Consider the following 18,604-nt stretch of genomic DNA (forward strand, 5'->3'; position numbering starts at 1 on the left):
GACTGCTGGGAAATCTGCCCGATAACGAATCAGAGCCAGGACTCAAAGAAACTCCATTTAAAAAACTCTAAAAACATCTGACTGAGGGTGGAGACTCAGTCTAAGGCTTCTGTTCTCCTTCACTCTGTGTTTTCCTCTTTAAACCTGTAAAGTTTAATTAAAATCTCCAGCACTGTCTCTGCGCTCTCAGCTGAAGTTAGAAAACTCAACATTCTTTAAGAATCCATCAAGAAACTTTAGAATTCCAACGTCATTTTCATTAACGCATGTTTTTTACAGTAACTTCCAGTTGTGTTTGAACGGAGACGTTGACGGACGAATTTACAGGTTTGTATTAAAGTGACATTTTCCTTGACAAGAGAAGCTCCCTGATTTTATACCCAACACCCAAACGCACCACAGACTGAACCTGATGTTTGGGGCTCGTGAAATGATCAACAGTAAAAACTCTATGACTCTGGTTTTAAACACAGAGACAGAAAGAACGACAGAGTTAAAAGAATCAAACCTCACCTGGCTGGATCACCTGTTGACTCCGCCCACCAGGGGGCCGTCCGTCAAAACGACAAAAATCTGCAGCGACTGAAACAAAGAACAAGAAAATAAACCTGATCAGAAAAACAAAGATTATTAGAAACCGTTTCATCTGTAAAAGTAGAAAACAGTTAGAAGCTTCAACAGCTCGAAGGTTCCTGGAACCACAGAGTTCTCACCCAAGAGTTCTGGTCCAGGGACCCAGGAAGTCTGAGGAACCCTGGTCCAGAACCTCTGTGTGAGGTGGTGGTTTACTAACTACACAAAACAACCACAAAGAGACACAAAGCCACAGAACTGAAACACATCCTCTGAGTCCAGCTCCTCCATCATCTCTGTGTTTTCAAATTAAACTCAGACACTTGAAGGCATCACCGGTGACAAGGTTTCAGACGATTCAAACTGGAAGTTCCTACAGTGTTTGAATGAGTCCTGAGGAGCTTCCACAGCACAGCTCCACATTACAGGAACATCAGAGCATGAACTGAACCAACGTCAATGAAACTTCAGATGAAACCACTGTAGCATGTTTCTACAGGAGAGTCACGCTGCTGTGGACACGGTGAGGTTATTAGAACAAGAATTTTAAACTGCACCAACATGTTTTTAAATTTCACAATAATGTTGATCAGAAATAAAACCTCACCTCTTTCTTCTTCTGTGGAGAAAAACAGTTTTTAACGTTTCAGTTTTGTCTTTTTATTTTATGACTGAACATCCATCCGGTAAAAACGGCTTCAAACTAAACATCAAATCTCCTCCTCTCGTGTCAAAGTAAATAAATCCATCCTCATTGAACTGCCGCGAGGCAGACGTGGGCGCGCACGTGCACGCAGAAACACACACGCGCGCGCGCTGTTGGTCCTCCTCCAAAAAACCGAAAACACTCCTCAGAAACAAACACAAACAAAGCTGTTTATGAATTATTGTTAGTGTGGGCGCCACGCTGCGACATGCTGAGCACGCACGCGTTCACGCGCACTCACGCACGGGCACGCACACACGGGTCAAAAACAAGGTGACCGGAGCTGAGCAGAACTCCGTTAGAAAAACATCAAATTTAACAACAAACAGCGACAAATGGAAGCCGGGGGCGGACACACACACCTGGACACGCACGCATGTTCACGCGCACACACGCACACGCCGTCCGGTACCGGGAACTCTCGGCGTGTGTGTGTGTTTTCCTTCTGTGAAGTCCCGGCAGGAAGCGGCAGCAGCAGCGGGATCAAATCCAAACAAATTCTGACCGGAAATTAAAAAACAAAAAAATAAGAAAATATCAAAAATGACATTTTCCTCCACGAGCGGAAATATTCCTCAGGGTGTCGCGCGCACAGCTCGCGGATTATTCCACATTTCTTTTCTTTCTTTCCGGTCCCGTCGTCTGTCTGTCTGCTCGGTTTGATCCCGCTCTTCCTCCTCCTCCTCCTCCTCCTCTCCACCCGATGCTTTCTCTCTTTTCTTTTTTTCCTCCACACGCCTCCCTCTCTTCTTCTCTCTCTCTCTCTCTCTCTCTCTCTCTCTCTCTCTCTCTCTCTCTCTCTCTCGTCAAGGTAGACGCCACAGAACGGCGTGTTTCCGGTGCGCGATTTCAAAGTAAAAGTACAAAACTCGCGCGTGATTTAAAGTAAATTAACAGAAATTCCACTTTTTCAGTCATTAAATTATATTTAAAGTCACTTTATCATTTTATCAAGTCATTCTCCAGTTAACAGAGAGATCCAGGCTGTAAATTATTTTAAATCTGATTCTACATAAAAACTATAAGTTCCCCTGATGCCTTTAAGATTAGCTTTAACAACTGAGTTTGAAGGATTAATTTAAAAAGGTAAATGAGACTGAGCTTTGGAGAATATAATGACACTGAAACTTTAAACAAATAATTTTAAAATATGAAATTCCAGTCGCTACTACTGCAAACATACGGAAGCTGAGAGCGGCCTTGCAATCCAAATTTTAAATGGAATTCTCTGGAAAAAAAAACTTTTTTATTGTTTTTTAATATTGTTTTATTTTTATTTTTTTGGCTTGAAAAATGTTTGAAACCATAATCGATTATGTCAACTGACAGTAGTCTAATTACTGTGGCTCTGCTGTGTTTTCTGTCTATTTTTAGGCATCTTTTTTGAGTTTCCCCCATAAATCAAATATGATGTTTTCACTGAAAGACATCTAAAAGAAAGTTATACGATTATTAACATAAACCAAAATTAAAAGAATATATCTCATCTTGATATTAAATAACATGAGTAATAGATTAAAATTCTCCCCTTATCAGATAAAAGTGGTGCTTTTATTTTGAAGGTAGAGGAGTATTGGTCCTGGTATTATTCTGGATAAATGTTTCTGATTTTATTTGTCTGTTTCTCACAAAAACATGTTAAAGACTTCACATTTCTATTTAACCCACCTTTCTGTTTTTATTTTACTGAATTAAAACTTGGATTTCTGACAGTATATTTTATTTTTGCTGGTGTTATTTTACATTTTATTATTTTTAAAATGTCATTTTTAAAGAGTTTTATTCCGCTTGGAAAAAAGTGGAGAAAAATGTACAGTGTCATCTCACATTCACTGATCAGTTCTATTTGTTTTTTTAAATGAATGTTGCTGATTTTACTGATTTTTATCTTAAATTATCGTCACATTCAGAGTTTTTTCTCTCAGAATTTGTAGTATTTTCACAGTTGGACCAAAAGTACTCACATACGTTTAATTTGTTCTGATAACTGACATGAAATAGTAAAATAAAGTAAAATAAAGTACATCTAACACACACACACACACAGGAAACCTCGCTTGACCCACTGAGCCTTCAGTTTAAAACACAACAGCGCCTCCAAGTGGATCCAAACAGAACTGCAGCACATTACAGTTTGATTTGACCACTAGTACTACTATAACTACTAATACCCCAACTGCAACTACATATACTGATAAAAGTACTGCACTACAACTGTTACTACTACTCCTACTACAAATACTACTACTACTGAGTTTATATGCAAATATAAGTACTGTTCTACTGCCTCTACTTTAAGTATTAATACTGAAACTGATACTACTATTATTATAACTACACAAACACAAAATACTACTACTGCTGTAATAACTGCAAATACAACAACTACTACAACAATAACAACCCAATCTCTGCTATTTGAGTCTTTTTTTTAATAAATACTTGAGTGCCAGTGTCTTTATCACTGGATAAAGAGTTACTCTCTGTAATTAGTCTGAAGTGTTGTCCAACGCTGCAGCCAAACAGGAAACACACACAGACAGCGGCTGCAGTTAGACCTCCACTTCCTGTTTTCATGTCATGTTTGATGTCGACAGTGACTCTGTCTTCTGCAGAGCGTCAACAACAAACACTGACTTTACTTTAATAAAATGATTAGACGCAGATTAAATTCATTCATTTACCAGTGAGTGTAGCTGAACTAAGATGCAGGCGCTGCTCCAGGCCACCAGGGGGCACCGAAATAAAAACAACTACTACATTAAACATTGACATTAAAATAAGTGTCAGTTTGTTTATTATAATAAATTACAACTACCTCTACTACTACTGCTACTACAATTACCACAGTTGCTGTAGTACAACTGCTGATACAACAACTACTGCAAATGCTCTTACTACTACTACAATTATTACTCCTGTTAATACTCCTTGTATTATCCATTACTACAATTACTATTAGTGCAACAACTACGCAACTTAAATCAATATTACAGTCACTACTTCAAATACCCGTGCTCCTCCTTCCAGTACTGCTAGTATCAGTACTACTACAGCTACTACTTCAACTAGTTCTCAAAATATGACATATGTTACCACCACTGCTGCGACTGCTCCTACAGCAGATACTACTAATACCCCCATTATGAATACTAGCAGTACAACTACTTTTGCTGTAGTACAACTACTGCTGCAAGATAAAGTAAAGTATGGTAAATACTGTGATGTCCTTCTAAGTTTTGTCTGGATGTCATATGACAGTTGACCTGGACCACAGCTGTTCATGCAAAACAAGTGTTATTTTCAGTTTGAGGAATTTATTTTTAATCTTCCACTGTCCAGTTTCATGTTGACGGCTGTGGACGTTTGACCTGGAAAAGCAAAGGAGACATGAGTCTTTCAGCCACATGACGATGAGAATGGTGGCATTTAGAAATCTGCTGAGTCACACAATGTGACATTAAAACTCAAACTGAACATTTAACAGAAGCTTTTAAAAGATTATTTCACAACTTTGATTTATTTAAAGTGAAAATTAAACAAGACCTGAAGCAAAAATAAACTTTTAACCTTTAAACCCCAAATGAACTCATAAAGAAGCGATAGTTAAAAAATAAATGAAAAATGAGAATAAAACAGCAGACTGAGCTTACTGATTTACTGCCAACTTGTAATCTGATAAACGTGTGTGTGTTTATCAGATAACCTTTCACCCTCAGTTTCCGTCAGACTGGAGTGTGAAGTCTAAAAAGAGGATGTGGTTTCAGAGTCTTTCTCCAGAAGACATCTTCAGTTTTGTCTGTCATTAGCATGAGCTTCAGTTGTGCTGTGGTTAAGAACTGAAGCAGCCTGAAGTGTCTCTGTAACTAAAAATAAAAATAACCTCACTTTATTTACCCTGGTTCTGCACTGAGATCACACCTTCACATGTTTATAAATGTCTAAGAAAACCGCAAACCTATTTTTTGTTTGTTTTTTACTCTACAATGACCAGTCCTCACTGTGGCCACTGTTTTTATTAAAGGAGATCTCTGACTGATGAGGACGACCGTCCACGTCAAAGTCCATCCATTAAAGTTCTTATTTTTGTCACTGACAGACTCAGATTGTTATTCTCAGTGTCTGGTAACATTATGGAGAGGACTCCTACAGTTTGTTTTGCATGCACAGCTGTGGTCCAGGTCGTACTGACTGTCATATGACATCCACGACGTCTTTGTGTTACTGTGTGGTACTTTTATTTCAGTAAAGTATCTGATTACTTCTTCCACCACTGAAAATTCCAGTTTTTGTCAGTAGTCTGGTATTGATATACAGTGACGTCTCAGGTTGCTACAGAGCAATTAAAGCTACTTTAAAAACTGATGTTGCTTCAGAGGAAAAGACGTCTAATTTCTCTAAAACTATGTTTCCCTTCTTTCCTCACTCCTCCAACGTGGACTGTGACGTTTGATCACAGGCCTTTGCTTTTACAAATAAAATCTATCTCAGGTCATTGTGATTGGCTCTGAATATGCACGTCAGGCAGAATGGAAGGAAATAAAATGGGCTCTTTAAATCCAGACTCAACACGACTAGACCTCCACCTGAAGGTGAAAAGGCTCAGAACTGCAGGGCCTCATGATGGGCTAGAGAAATAAATACATGTTAAAACTACACAATAAGAGCACTGGCACATGTGGACGCAGAGTCTCGTTCTCAGCAGATATTGTGACCAAAATTGTGTAAATCAGACGTTGTGCTGGTGCAGGACTCTGCACGTTTGTCTGTAGGTGTTGAGGGGTGGAATCAGGAGACCTTTCAAGTTGTGCAGAAACAATTTTCTTTAAAGAGTGTGACCAAACTGTCAAGATGGCATCACACTTCACCATTCTCACACCTTCGAACAGTGGTTAGGCAGATGTGTTGCTGCAGTTAAACATTACCTCTGTTTAGAAAAAGACAGCTAATGCAAACACAAGGAACCTGAACATCGGTGAAGGATTTACATCTTAAACTAATGACAGGAAAAAAGTAACACATATGTTAATTTGCTGCATTTGATACCATCATTGATTTATGGGGGTTTTGGGTGATTCTCCGTTCCTCCACCCACTGTATAACCACACAGCAGCAGTGTTTCCACAGTGCACATCAACGGGAGAAAAAAATTAACCTGAAAAACCACTTTGTTGCCAGCAAGAAGGAGAGTGACAAGAAAGTTACTCAAAGTGTTAGAATTTCTTCTAACATGTATTTAAAGATCAGGTTTTAATTACTGTGTCACATACACACTTAATAAAGCCTGGACTTCATGGTCGGTCTATTTGTACGTGTTCTGTTCCATTTTTTAAAAACTGTTGTTACGCAACTAACATTTAAACTGGCTTTTAAAAATAGCAGCTGCTGGTGCACCAAACACTTCGGTCACTCAAAGTTCCTCTTATGTTGTGAGAATTTACTCTGAATGAGGAGCTAAAACAGCGTTGAAAAGATCGTTCTGTCACGATGCAACATTTGCAGCAGTAACTTTGTAGAAAAATAAATCAAGTCTGATGTAAGCACAGAGGCTGCTGTGGTTATTCTGCAGCAGGCTGGTTCTGCACAAACTTAGGAGCAGATCTGCTGGGTGTGAATGTGGTTTGACAGATGTACAGATGCCACCTCTTAAAGACGACTGCAACTGTAAAGTCAGCGGAGCTAAGGAAAGGTTTCTGACTGCTGATGAACTATGAAGCCGAAACACTCAAGGACTCGGTTTACACCTGGTATTAAACTGTGATGAATAGATGGGTGTAAACACAATCTGTACAACATGACCTCTGACCTTTAAATATCCCTGAGTACTCCTAGTATCAGAGGTGATCTAAACTGATGAAAATGTACAGAAAGAAGTGAAACAGTTCTGCTGAAATAATGTTTTTTTTTTTTTTTGATAGAGGATGAAATTCAGGAACGTCCCCTGCAGAATTTATTTAGAAACTATTTTCAAACCAGATGATTTGAAAAGGAACTGAGATCCAAGTCATGTGCAGTTGTTATGCTGTGACTATGTCAAAATTATAAAGTGCTTCTTAATTTGCATGTTTTATTTATCTGCAGTGAGAGAAATGTGACATTGGTGGAAGATGTTTTGTTTCATGTTGTTTTGTAAGCTGCAGTACATCATGAACAATGTTGATGTCATTGGTTCTAGGTGTCTTTATTTTGTTGTTGTTTGTCAAGTTTTCTTAAGTTGCAGTGCATTGTGGGACATGTGACTTTAAAAACATGACGTGTTTGTTGACAAAGTGGTGACATTGTGCATCAGCGTGTGTCGTCCAGGAATTTCCCCTTAATTCGACCCAAAATAGAAACCATTTTACATCAGAGGGGACGTGAAAGCTTTAAGGAACTGAGATTCTAGTCTTAACAAAGAGGAACTGTTTTAGTTTTGTAAAGTCTTTGGACCACATTTCAAAGGTGATCTAAAACCAACATCAGAGCAAAGAGGCCCCTCGTCTCGAGTATTGAAGATCTCATCAGCATGCAAATGTAAAAATGGTTTTTAGCTCCATATTTCCATGAGCTGTGACTGATGCAATAATGATTCAGGTCATGGTAATTACACAGGCTGAATAACACACTGAAGAGCCAGATTTGCTAACTCAGGTCAACAAGGTCCAAAGTTGCCGACTAAGCAGCAGGAATCATTTTACAGTAACAGTGACTAATTTAAGACTCAAACCGAGTCAAATCTGAGGTCATCCTGAAGTTTAAAAAGATCTAGAACGTCAGGAACATGTTACGAACCGATCAAAAGCCGGTGTATGAGTGAAAATGTTACAGGACAATCAGTGCCTCCTCAGTCACAAAGTGCACCGTCATTAACCTGTTTTTTTTTTTTGTTTTTTTTGTCCATAAGCAGCTGTGGTCGCCAATTACTTCAACCCTCCCACATGAGACATCATGAGGCCGACCTGATGACAGACCAGCTGCTCTCACACGACACCAACCACAAGACATGAATCTCTTCTGTAGCTGCTTCTTTCAAACGACACGAAGCAGCAACACCTTTAGTTTTTCTCAACCTCAGAGCTGACGGTCTGACTTCCTGTTTGAAGGTCCTTCAGCCTGAATGTGATACAGATGTCCCCTTTGACTACAACGACCAAATGACTCTGTCACTGTGAACCAGAACTAATCATCTTTACAGTTCTAGTGAATCTGCTTTTCTATCAGTCACTGTGACTGTTGGAGCTTCTGTCTTTACCCTGTCATCAGTTTAACTAACTCACTCAGTGGTATTCAAAGGTCAGAGGTCAGACTGGGAGCGATGACACTGCGTAGGTGGGGATGCTGGCATGTTGTACAGTTTGTGTTAATGCCAACCTGTGATCACAACATGTTTACACGGAGCATTAGCAGATTTTCCTTATCCAGATAACAACAAAATAACCAGAGTCTTCATCTCCAACTACCAGGTCTGAATGCAGATAATGCTCAAGTCCAAGTCCAAGTCCAAAATGCCTGTATGGCTGAGTTCAACATTATCTGTTAACTACATTTTGTAATTTCCATTTGGCTGCAGTGCAAAGATTCTCCTCATATTTCTACATTTTGGTGAAACTTTTAAGGACGACGCAGGCGTCACTTCCCTTTAGTAAACTTTTAATTTTCTGTATTTACACAGGTGTTGTTGCTCCAGAATTAGGAGAGTTGTTTACATGTATTAACATTTGTTAACAGTAAATATTTAGACTGCAGTGCAGAATTTCACGAGTAACAAACAAAAGCAAAATATAAAGAAACTAAAGAAAATACAAATATTAGCCAGACCAAACCTTCAGGTGTGTTCATCCATCACCTGAAGTTTTTATAAATAAAAATACTACAATCACATCATCAGAGGTTTTGGCTGCAGCTCAGAGTTCCTCATGAACTCTGGCTCAGCCACCTTGAATTTGAAACCTTCTTAAACCTTGTGTGTTCTCTTGACCTTTGTAGTTTACCAGAAAAGTCTTATTGTGCATTTAAAGGGTGAGAGAATTTCATGACCTTTGAGTTCACGATAACACAGCAGCCCCAGTCCAGAACCACTAAAAACCTTCACTAATCCAGGTTTGTCTGAATAGACCACTGCTCTGAGGTAGATGAGGAGACGGTCCTTTCACCTCTGGTACAAATGTCTTTGTTTAAACTGTCGAAGTATAAATACCACAGGTGAGTGGACCAGTTGTGCAGGTACCGTCCAGGTGTCCGGGCTCAGTGTTGCGTGGACCGAGGAAGCTGAGCTTTGTAGTAAATGCACTCTGAATGAACAGGGACAGGTTGAGGGATTCCGGTGGAGTGTTGGATCTCCTCGTACTGAAACACACAACACAAGTACAGAGTTCAGTCATAGAGTGGTAGCAATGTTTGTAGTGGTGGATTTAAAGGTGTAATATGAGATTATGTAACAGGTGACAAGTTAGAAAAAAGCAACAAGAGGTGTTGCACTCTGTAGTCTAACACAGCAGAAAAGCAACAGTAGAAATTCTACAGGTAGGAGCTGAACAGGTAGCAGCAGGAGAATTAGCAGCAGTAACAGCAATAGTATTACTAGTAGCTTGGCATTAGCAACATTAGCACTGATGGTGTTAGCTGTAGCTACAGTAGCAATAATCAACAGCAGTATTTGTGTTAGAAGTAAGTAACCATACCTGTTAGTGGCATTAGCAGTAGCATTATTAGCACTGTGACAGTAAGACGTTTGTTTACCTGTGGCATCTCCAGAGTCTGTACGCCATCATACAGGACAGGTGAAGGCTCCGGCTCGCTTGCCTGGAGTTTTCTATTTTTAATCTTCAAACAAAGGAACGTACAAAGTAAACCTGCCAACAGAGCATCAGGTGAGTCACTGTCCTGAAAATCACCAATGATACCATTCACAGTTTTTTGTGGATTTCAAAAACGGAGCGTTTGCAGATTGTTCTTCGTGCACTCAGGAGGCTTTTATGTTTTAGTTAAACAACACAAATTACAGCTTTAGAGCTGAATTACAGTTTTGTGACAGTTATTAGACAGAGGTTAAATTTACATTGAGGTCTATGAGAATGATGAGCATCATTATCTCTACAGATTATTATGTGGTTCACCTCAGTACAGAAACATTGTGTTCTAGTGTTCATGCAGCAACTGTTCGTATACGTACAGCAGTAGACCGCAAAACCTGCTGAGGGTAAAAATAACAGACTCACCTATTACTAGTAGGAAGAGGAAAGCGTTCAGAGTGAATGAGGCATACATGACATGACTGTCCTGCCATACTGTCCACTTGTGACGCTCCTGTTGATGGTTTGGTTCACAGCTGGTGGTGGACTGAGTGGACTGAGTGGACTGAGGTGACGGAGTCGTAGAGACATCTGAAAAAAGAAAAGTGACAAAGATAAATAAAATGACTGCAGAGAAACAAAAGGAAACTAATTCTTCTAACGCTTTTTGCAGGTGGACAAAAACGAAGGGGTAGGTTGCAAACATTTGTGGGTTCAGCCACCGCAGGAGATTTCAACACCTTCATCCTGCTGCCTTCACTGTACAATCTGTGACAGTGGGACTTAGAGTATTTTACTTTAGTGTTTATGTCAGTGTAAGAAAAGTCTTGTGTAACTGTCCACATACTTCCGCTCTTGACATTACGTGACAGGAGAACTGTGAGCTCTAAAACCTGGACTACGGTCTGTTCATCTTATATTTTACAGCATTAAAGTAAAAAGTATTTGTTAAAAACTGTGATACTGACCTGAGACGAGGCAGAATAAACACAGTAACTCCAGCTGCTATCTGAGCATAATCAGTACTCAGCACATCAACAGTTTTAGCTTTAAACATGTTAGAACTGTTTCTTAGGAATGATTCCTGGGTTGTTGGAAGCAGGAGGTTTCAGGTGCAGTTTGACAATGCAAAACTCAGTATGTTACTTTTTAAAGTCAGATACTTCAACTCTCTCCCTGTGAAAGATTCTTATGTCAGTGTGCGACAATGCATCCAAATTACCTCACAACTAGATCACAGATTTAAAATGTCTTAATATATGCGAATATGCGAAACTGAGGCTATGAAACCTGGACTATATTAAAATGGGGCTTTGTGCACGCTGTAGTTTCCAGGATAAAAGAAGTAAAAGACAAGTATTTGTTAAAAACTGTGGTACTGACCTGAGACAAGGCAGAAAGTGTCGACATAAACGATGCTGTCATTTTTCTTCTTGGCACAGAAATAACGCCTGCAGTCTCCTGCTATGATGTTTTTAATCACGAGGCTGTTTCTCTGGACAGAAAATTTGGTTTTAAAATTGGGAGAGCAGTAACTGAGGATCAGAGTCCTGATGGAGAGAAAGTACGCAAGATGCATCCCCTCAGCTGACTGTGGATCTCCATGTACCAGTGCATTTCTGAAATGTCTGTCAGAACAGTTCAAGATGATGTCCTGACCCAGCTCCACCTTTGACCTCAGTCAGGTTCTCTGCCTCTGTACAGACCAGGAACAGAGGCAGGATCATCCAAAGCAGATCCATGATCAGATTCAGCATCAGAGGAAAGAGAGACGTCTGAACCTAGCACAGCTCTGACCTGAAACTGCTTCGTCTTCCACAGCTGAGAGAACTGCTGTTCACTTCCTATTTCTCAAGGTGATAAAGTCGTACGTCAGGTCTGATGATCTGAACCACAAACACAGAGTTAAGTTTCATCTGACGCTTAACAACCGGAAGTGAAACTCGTTCACCCACAGGCTGCCCTCTGCATTGGGAAGCTGTGGCATTTTTGGGTTAATATGACAGATTCTGAAGTTAATATTTATGCCAATGAAAGAAAACAGTCCTCACAGATGACATATTAAAGAAGTATTACCAGTGATAGTTACAGTAATACTCGTAGTAGAAGCAGTGACAAAAACACAGGAGCTGTAGTAACTGTAACAACAGAAGTAACAGTGGTAGAAGTAACTGTAATAGTAGCAGTACTTCAGTAAAAATAACACTGTCTTAATAACAGTAGTAGAAAGACATATATTAGACGTAGCTAAAGTAGTTACTTAATAACCATAGAACTCAGTTAGTAGTAACAGTAGCAGTGGGTATTCGTTGTAGTTTAGGTAATGAAAGGATTTTTGTACCAGTAGTAGTGAGAAAAGGACTAACTGTAAGTTCCAGTAGTAGCAGTTGCAGTAGCAGTAGTACTAGTGATTTTATAAATACTAGGTGTACAGTAGGAGCAATATCAGCTGTAACATGAGTAACGGTAGTGGTTGAAATAGTAGAAACTTCAGTAGTTACAGAGTAGTACTGTAGGAGTACAGTAGTAGTTGTTGTAGGCTGTAACTTTATCAGCAGTAGTATTAGGAAAAGTAATAGTAGTGGCAGTAGCAGAAGTACTAGTATTCACAGTAGAAGGGTAATAACTAAGAGTAGTAGTTACAGTAAAAGGTTTAGTAAAAGGAGCAGTTGTAACAACAGCAGTTACAGTAGCAATATTAACAGTAAGAGTAACAGTGGTGATGTTTGTAGTAACTAATATTTTAATGTTATTACAGCAGTTCACTTCTCTACAGTCTGTTTGAAGATCATCATCATCACTGTAACAGTCTGGTGAAGTGGCTCCATCTGGTGTCAGAAAGTTGTTACTGCAGGAAAACTCAAATATTTAACTTCACCTTTTATTTCAAGGAGTTTTATGATGTGTTCAGGACGCTATGGACTTTAGAACCTCGATCTGGTATCAGGAAGAACTAAGACTGGGTCAGTTTTCCTCATAACTGAGTTCATATCAGCAGGAAACATCCAGACCACAGAGCAACGTTTCACAAGGAACAAAGAAACTTATGCAAACAAATACAAATACGAGCCAACAATACACAACCAAACCTTCAGGTTTGTCCACACACAACACAAAGATACTACAGTTGCATCATTAAGGTGTTTTTGCTCATCAACTCTAGTTTAACCACCTTAAATCTTAAACCACCTTAAACCTTCTTCTGACCACCTTTGGCTCCACGTTGTTTTGGACTTGAAACTTTTGTCCACACTCACCAGGAGGAACCATCTCATACTGAAACACACAGCAGGAGTACTGAGTACAGTACAGTAATGCAGTGGAGTAAAAGGTGTGGTACAAGATTATGTAATACACAGCAGTACTCAGCAGTAAAAGAAAAACTCATCATGTAACAGTGGGGGGAATAGAAGTTGAAGAATTGGTAGTAACAGTAGAATTAGCGATGGTAGGTGATGGTTTGGTTACCTGCACAGTCACCAGGGTCTCCTGGTTCTCACAGGTGAAAGGTGAAGGGTCACCGTTCTTCATCAAACACAACACAGAAATCAAACCTGCCAACAGAGAGAACAGTTCAAACCTTTGTGTCTTTATTGAACACGTCATTAAACATTCACAGTGCTGGTGGACAGTCACTGAACCTCTGGATTTCATAACTGGTTGAACCTTCAGTCTCTGGATCAGAGCTGCACATGATGAACAGATGTTAACCAGCTTCAATGATTCCTTTAAACTTTTAGCTGTTACTCTGAGCTTCTGTTTTGAGCTCAGCTGTCACAGCTCACACCAGAAAACCTCATATTTTTTGGACTTTTCAGGTCGGTGCAAGAACCAGAACGAAATCTAGTCCACGTTGGTGAAGAAGTAACTGAGGATTCTGCTCTGTTATAAAAGAGCTTTTGGCCTGAATGTTTCTGAAAATGTTAAGAGTCATTACCTCTGCAGTTTATTATGTGGTTCACCTCAGAAAGAAGAAAATGTGTTCTAGTGTTCATGCAGCAATTAGTGTTTATAGAGCAGTAGACCACAAAACCTGCTGAGGGTAAAAATAACACTCACCGAGCACTAGTAGGAAGAGGAAAGCATTCAGAGTGAATGAGGTGTACACGACACGACTGTCCTGCCATACTGTCCACTTGTGACGCTCCTGTTGATGGGTTGTTTCACAGCTGGTGGTGGACTGAGGCGACTGAGGCGACTGAGTCGTAGAGACATCTGGAAAAAGAAAAGTGACAAAGATAAACAAAACAGAAGAGCTGCTGATGGAGTAAAAATCTGATCAAATGACGGCAGAGAAACAAAAAGAAACTAATTCTCAGGTGGACAAAAAAAATGAAGGGGTAGATTGCTTATGCCAGTTTAAGAAAACAGCCTCAAGTCTTGTCTAACTGTCCACATACTTCCGCTCTTGACACGATGTGAAAGGAGAACTGTGAGCTCTAAAACCTGGACTACGGTCTGTTCATCTTGTATTTTACAGCATTAAAGTAAAAAAGTATTTGTTAAAAACTGTGGTACTGACCTGAGACGAGACGGAAAGTGTCGACATAAACGATGCTGTCATTTTTCTTCTTGGCACAGAAATAACGCCTGCAGTCTCCTGCTATGATGTTTTTAATCACGAGGCTGTTTCTCTGGACAGAAAATTTGGTTTTAAAACTGGGAGAGCAGTACTGAGGATCAGAGTCTGATGGAGAGAAAGTACGCAAGATGCATCCCCTCAGCTGACTGTGGATCTCCATTTGCCAGATCATGCTTGAAATGGTTTGTCAGAGCAGTTCAAGATGATGTCCTGACCCAGCTCCACTTTGACCTCAGTCAGGTCCTCGGCCTCTGTACAGACCAGGAACAGAGGCAGGATCATCCAAAGCAGATCCATGATCAGATTCAGAATCAGAGGAAAGAGAGAGACGTCTGAACCCAGCACAGCTCTGACCTGAAACTGCTTCGTCCTTCACACTGAGAGAAGTGTTCACTTCCTACTTCTCAAGGTGATAATCTCCGGAAATCTCACTTGCGGATGTTGAGTGTCTGTGGCATTGTTTGAGTAAATATAACAGACTGTGAAGTGTTTACAGGTGACTGATAAATTTTAGTGATACTTTAAATTCACCTGAAAACTGTGGTACTTAGAGTACTTTACTTCTTTAACATTTATACCAGTGTAAAAGTCAAAGATGACATATTAAAGAAGTAGCACCAGTGATAGTTACAGTAGTACTCGTAGTAGCAGCGGTGACAAAACCACAGGAGCTGCAGTAACTGTAACAACAGAAGTAACAGTATCTGTAGTAGTAGCAGTACTTCAGTAAAAATCTACAGTCTTAATAACAGTAGTAGAAAGACGTAGATGTATTAGATGTAGCTAAAGTAGTTACTTAATAACTATAGAGCTCACTTAGTAGTAACAGTAACTGACAGAAGTAATAGTAGCAGAAGTAGCAGAAGTACCAGCATTCACAGTAGAAGGGTAATAACTTTAAGAGTAGTAGTTACAGTTATAAAAGTAGTGTCAGTAAAAAAAATGACAATAAAAGGTTTAGTAGAAGAAGTAGTTGTAACTACAGTTACAGTAGTAACAGTAATATTTTAATGTAATGACAGCAGCTCACTCAGATCCTCATCATCACTGTAACAGACTGATGAAGTGGCTCCATCTGGTGTCAGAAAGTTGTTACTGCAGAAAAAATCAAACATTAAATATTTAACTTCAGCTTTTATTTCAAGGAGTTTTATGATGTATTCAGGACGCTGTGGACTTTAGAGCCTCGATCTGGATCAGGAAGAACTACGACTGGGTGAAACATCCAGACCACAGAGCAAAGAAACTTACAAACAGATACCTTCAACACAAATACAGATACTACAGTCACATCATTAAGGTGTTTTCGCTCAACTCTAGCTCAACCACCTTAAATCTTAAACCACCTTAAACCTTCTTCTGACCACCTTTGACTCCATGTTGTTCTGGAGTCCATCTACGCATGCCAGGAGGAACCATCTCATGCTGAAACACACAACAACAGTACTGAGTACAGTACAGTACAGAGTACAGCATGGGAGTACTACTACTGATTATTACCATGTACTCTAATAAAGCAGCAGTAGAGGAAAAACTGTACCTGGTAACAGTAGCATTAGCATTAGCAATGACAAGAGTAATAGAAGTAAGAGAAATCCTAAGTAGCAGTAGTACTGGTAGTAGTAACTATTAGAAATATTAGTATTAGCTGTGATTTATGGTAGTATTAGTAGTACCAGGGACTAGTTAGTAGCAGTAACCAGTGAAGTACTAGTCGTAGTAGTAGTTCTGGATGTAACAGCATTGGCAGTATCACTGATGTCGCAGTATCCATGGTAACTGCCTACCTTTGAAGACGCCGGGAACTTTACGTTCTCATAGATCACAGATTCACGGTCACAGTTCTTCATGTTCCTCTTCAAACACACCAGCGCAGAAACCAAACCTGCCAACAGAGTGGCAGGTTCGTCACTAAGTTTCCTATGATCTCATGGTCCGATACTGAAGTTTATCAGTGATGGACACAGTACATTTCTGTGGAAACCAATCTTGTTTTAAAGGGTAACAATAAGATCACTCTCCTCCCACAGTGCAGATGAACAGACTAGAAAAAACACAACCTGCCAAACCAGCCGGAAGAAGAGGCTGAAGAATATCATTCCATGTGTTGCAACTTCCTCTAACAAGTACTTTATTTCAGTAATGTCACATTACACCAGTGTCTGGTTTAAGCTCTTATTTTACTCTTATTTTCTATGTTTTTGGGTGGAAATGATTGATAGACACAAAACTCTCTGGAGTATCGATCAGGACGATCGTCCACGTCAAAGTGTGTCCACTAAAGTTCTTGTTTTTACCACTGACAGACTGATTGTTACTCTAAGTGTCTGATTATGATAGAATTCCTACAGAGAAAGATCCTTTCAGTTTTTTAAGACAGTACAGAACAGTGCAGTTCTGTGTGATGGTACTAATAATCTAATTAAATGATCTATTAAAAGATCCCAACGATACAAATATGATTCAAAGGATAAACTTTTTTGTTGGTTTCAGAAAGAGTCTTATCTAACTCTCTTGGCCTGAATTATTGTTGTGACACATGGTTCAGTTAAATTCAAACCTAGGTGTTTGGAAACGTTACGCATCGTGACTCTGTGCAGTCTGCTGTGCAACCACAAACACCAGTGGTTGGTATTTATAGAGCAGTGGAACACAGAGCTGGTGGAGGGTAAAAATACACAAAAGCCTCACCTATTATAACTAAGATGAAGATGACATTCAAGGTGATGGAGCTGTACATGGCGACTTTATACCGCCATACTGTCCAGACGTGCTGCTCCTGATGTTGAGAGTTATTGGTGGATGGAGTGGACGGTGGTGATGGAGTGGATGGAGTGGACGGAGTGGTAGGGACATCTGTTAAGGACATTTAATACACACCAGGTTAACACATCTTCAAGGAAGTGAAAAAAGAGGAAGTTCATATTTTATTCTTGGTATATCTGACACATTCATATCACTTTTTCAGCTGAAGCTCAGGAAATGAGACATGTTAAATTTCTTCCTGTGAAATATTCAGTAAACAACCATGTGTTTAAATGATCCAATAATCACATGATACATTTACACAGTTAAACTTTCACACATTATTCAGTTTCTAATAAAGTATGAATCATTACAGAGTTGGACTTTAATTTCAGCAAGTTTACATGAACACAGAGAGATAAAGACATATAAACACACAGAGTTCAATCATCTGAAACTCTAAAGAAACAGATCTGTACAATCTGTGACAGTAAGATTTTTTACTTTAGTGTTAATGCCAGTGTAAGAAAACAGCCTTGAAAATGGCCTTACGTAACTGTCCACATACTTCCGCTCTTGACACGATGTGACAGGAGAACTGTGAGCTCTAAAACCTGGACTACTGGTCTGTTCATCTTGTATTTTACAGCATTAAAGTAAAAGAGTATTTGTTAAAAACTGTGGTACTGACCTGAGACGAGACGGACAGTGTCGGACATAAACGATGCTGTCATTTTTCTTCTTGGCACAGAAATAACGCCTGCAGTCTCCTGCTGTGATGTTTTTAATCACGAGGCTGTTTCTCTGGACAGAAAATTTGGTTTTTAAACTGGGAGAGCAGTACTGAGGATCAGAGTCTGATGGAGAGAAAGTACGCAAAGATGCATCCCCTCAGCTGACTGTGGATCTCCATGTGCCAGTAGCATTTCTGAAATGGTTCTGTCAGAGCAGTTCAAGATGATGTCCTGACCCAGCTCCACTTTGACCTCAGTCAGGTTCTCGGCCTCTGTACAGACCAGGAACAGAGGCAGGATCATCCAAAGCAGATCCATGATCAGATTGCAGAATCAGAGGAAAGAGAGAGACGTCTGAACCCAGCACAGCTCTGAGAAACAAATGCTCTTCACTTCCTACTTCTCAAGGTGATAGAGTCATAGCAAAGGTCTCACAATCTAAACCACAGACACCAAGTCAAGTTTCAACAGACGTTCAGCAGCCAGCAGTGAA

At 39.7% G+C, this 18,604-nt stretch overlaps 2 protein-coding genes across 6 annotated transcripts in view; both read right to left on the bottom strand.

Moving 5' to 3' along the window:
* LOC108877186 (BCL-6 corepressor) overlaps nt 1–2,010 on the bottom strand; it is a 34,815-nt gene extending 32,805 nt beyond the window's left edge. Inside the window, exons 1-2 of one of the 2 annotated variants that reach the window (XM_018667151.2) lie at nt 1,642–2,010; nt 514–582 (exon numbers count right to left, since the gene is read on the bottom strand). The gene's annotated coding sequence lies outside the window, so the exon portion shown is untranslated. Of the gene's footprint in view, nt 1–513; nt 583–1,180 lie in introns of both variants that reach the window. The other variant, XM_051065753.1, reaches the window with a different exon arrangement.
* A 6,881-nt stretch (nt 2,011–8,891) lies between these two features.
* Nucleotides 8,892–18,465, bottom strand: LOC127139104 (uncharacterized). 4 transcript variants are annotated; one of them, XR_007808987.1, is made up of 5 exons: nt 18,222–18,465; nt 11,434–11,585; nt 10,477–10,641; nt 9,998–10,110; nt 8,892–9,604 (listed from the first exon to the last, which is right to left on the bottom strand). XR_007808987.1 is itself a non-coding variant. In XM_051065843.1 (5 exons), exons 1-5 carry the CDS (start codon nt 14,802–14,804, stop codon nt 9,503–9,505), a joined length of 612 nt encoding a protein of 203 aa, XP_050921800.1. In that variant the 5' UTR covers nt 14,805–15,039; the 3' UTR covers nt 8,892–9,502. The 4 variants fall into 4 exon arrangements, 3 of the variants coding, with proteins under 3 accessions (XP_050921800.1, XP_050921799.1, XP_050921801.1); XM_051065843.1 differs by lacking the exon at nt 18,222–18,465 and adding an exon at nt 14,725–15,039; XM_051065842.1 differs by lacking the exons at nt 11,434–11,585; nt 18,222–18,465 and adding an exon at nt 14,573–15,034.
* Nucleotides 18,466–18,604: the final 139 nt, after the last annotated feature.

Source organism: Lates calcarifer, linkage group LG7_2 (assembly GCF_001640805.2).
Source record: "Lates calcarifer isolate ASB-BC8 linkage group LG7_2, TLL_Latcal_v3, whole genome shotgun sequence".
In the NCBI taxonomy this organism is placed as follows: Eukaryota; Metazoa; Chordata; class Actinopteri; family Centropomidae; genus Lates; species Lates calcarifer.

Bases quoted from the DNA above. Each gene is read 5' to 3' on its own strand.
- LOC127139104 (XM_051065843.1), bottom strand. From the start codon at position 14,804: ATGATCTGGCAAATGGAGATCCACAGTCAGCTGAGGGGATGCATCTTG. The intron at 10,642-11,433 runs GTCAGTACCACA...TTCTTTTTTCAG, and splicing joins CACTTTCTGCCTTGTCTCAG to ATGTCTCTACGACTCCGTCA. The intron at 10,111-10,476 runs GTGAGTCTGTTA...CTCTGTTGGCAG, and splicing joins CCTCTTCCTACTAGTAATAG to GTTTACTTTGTACGTTCCTT.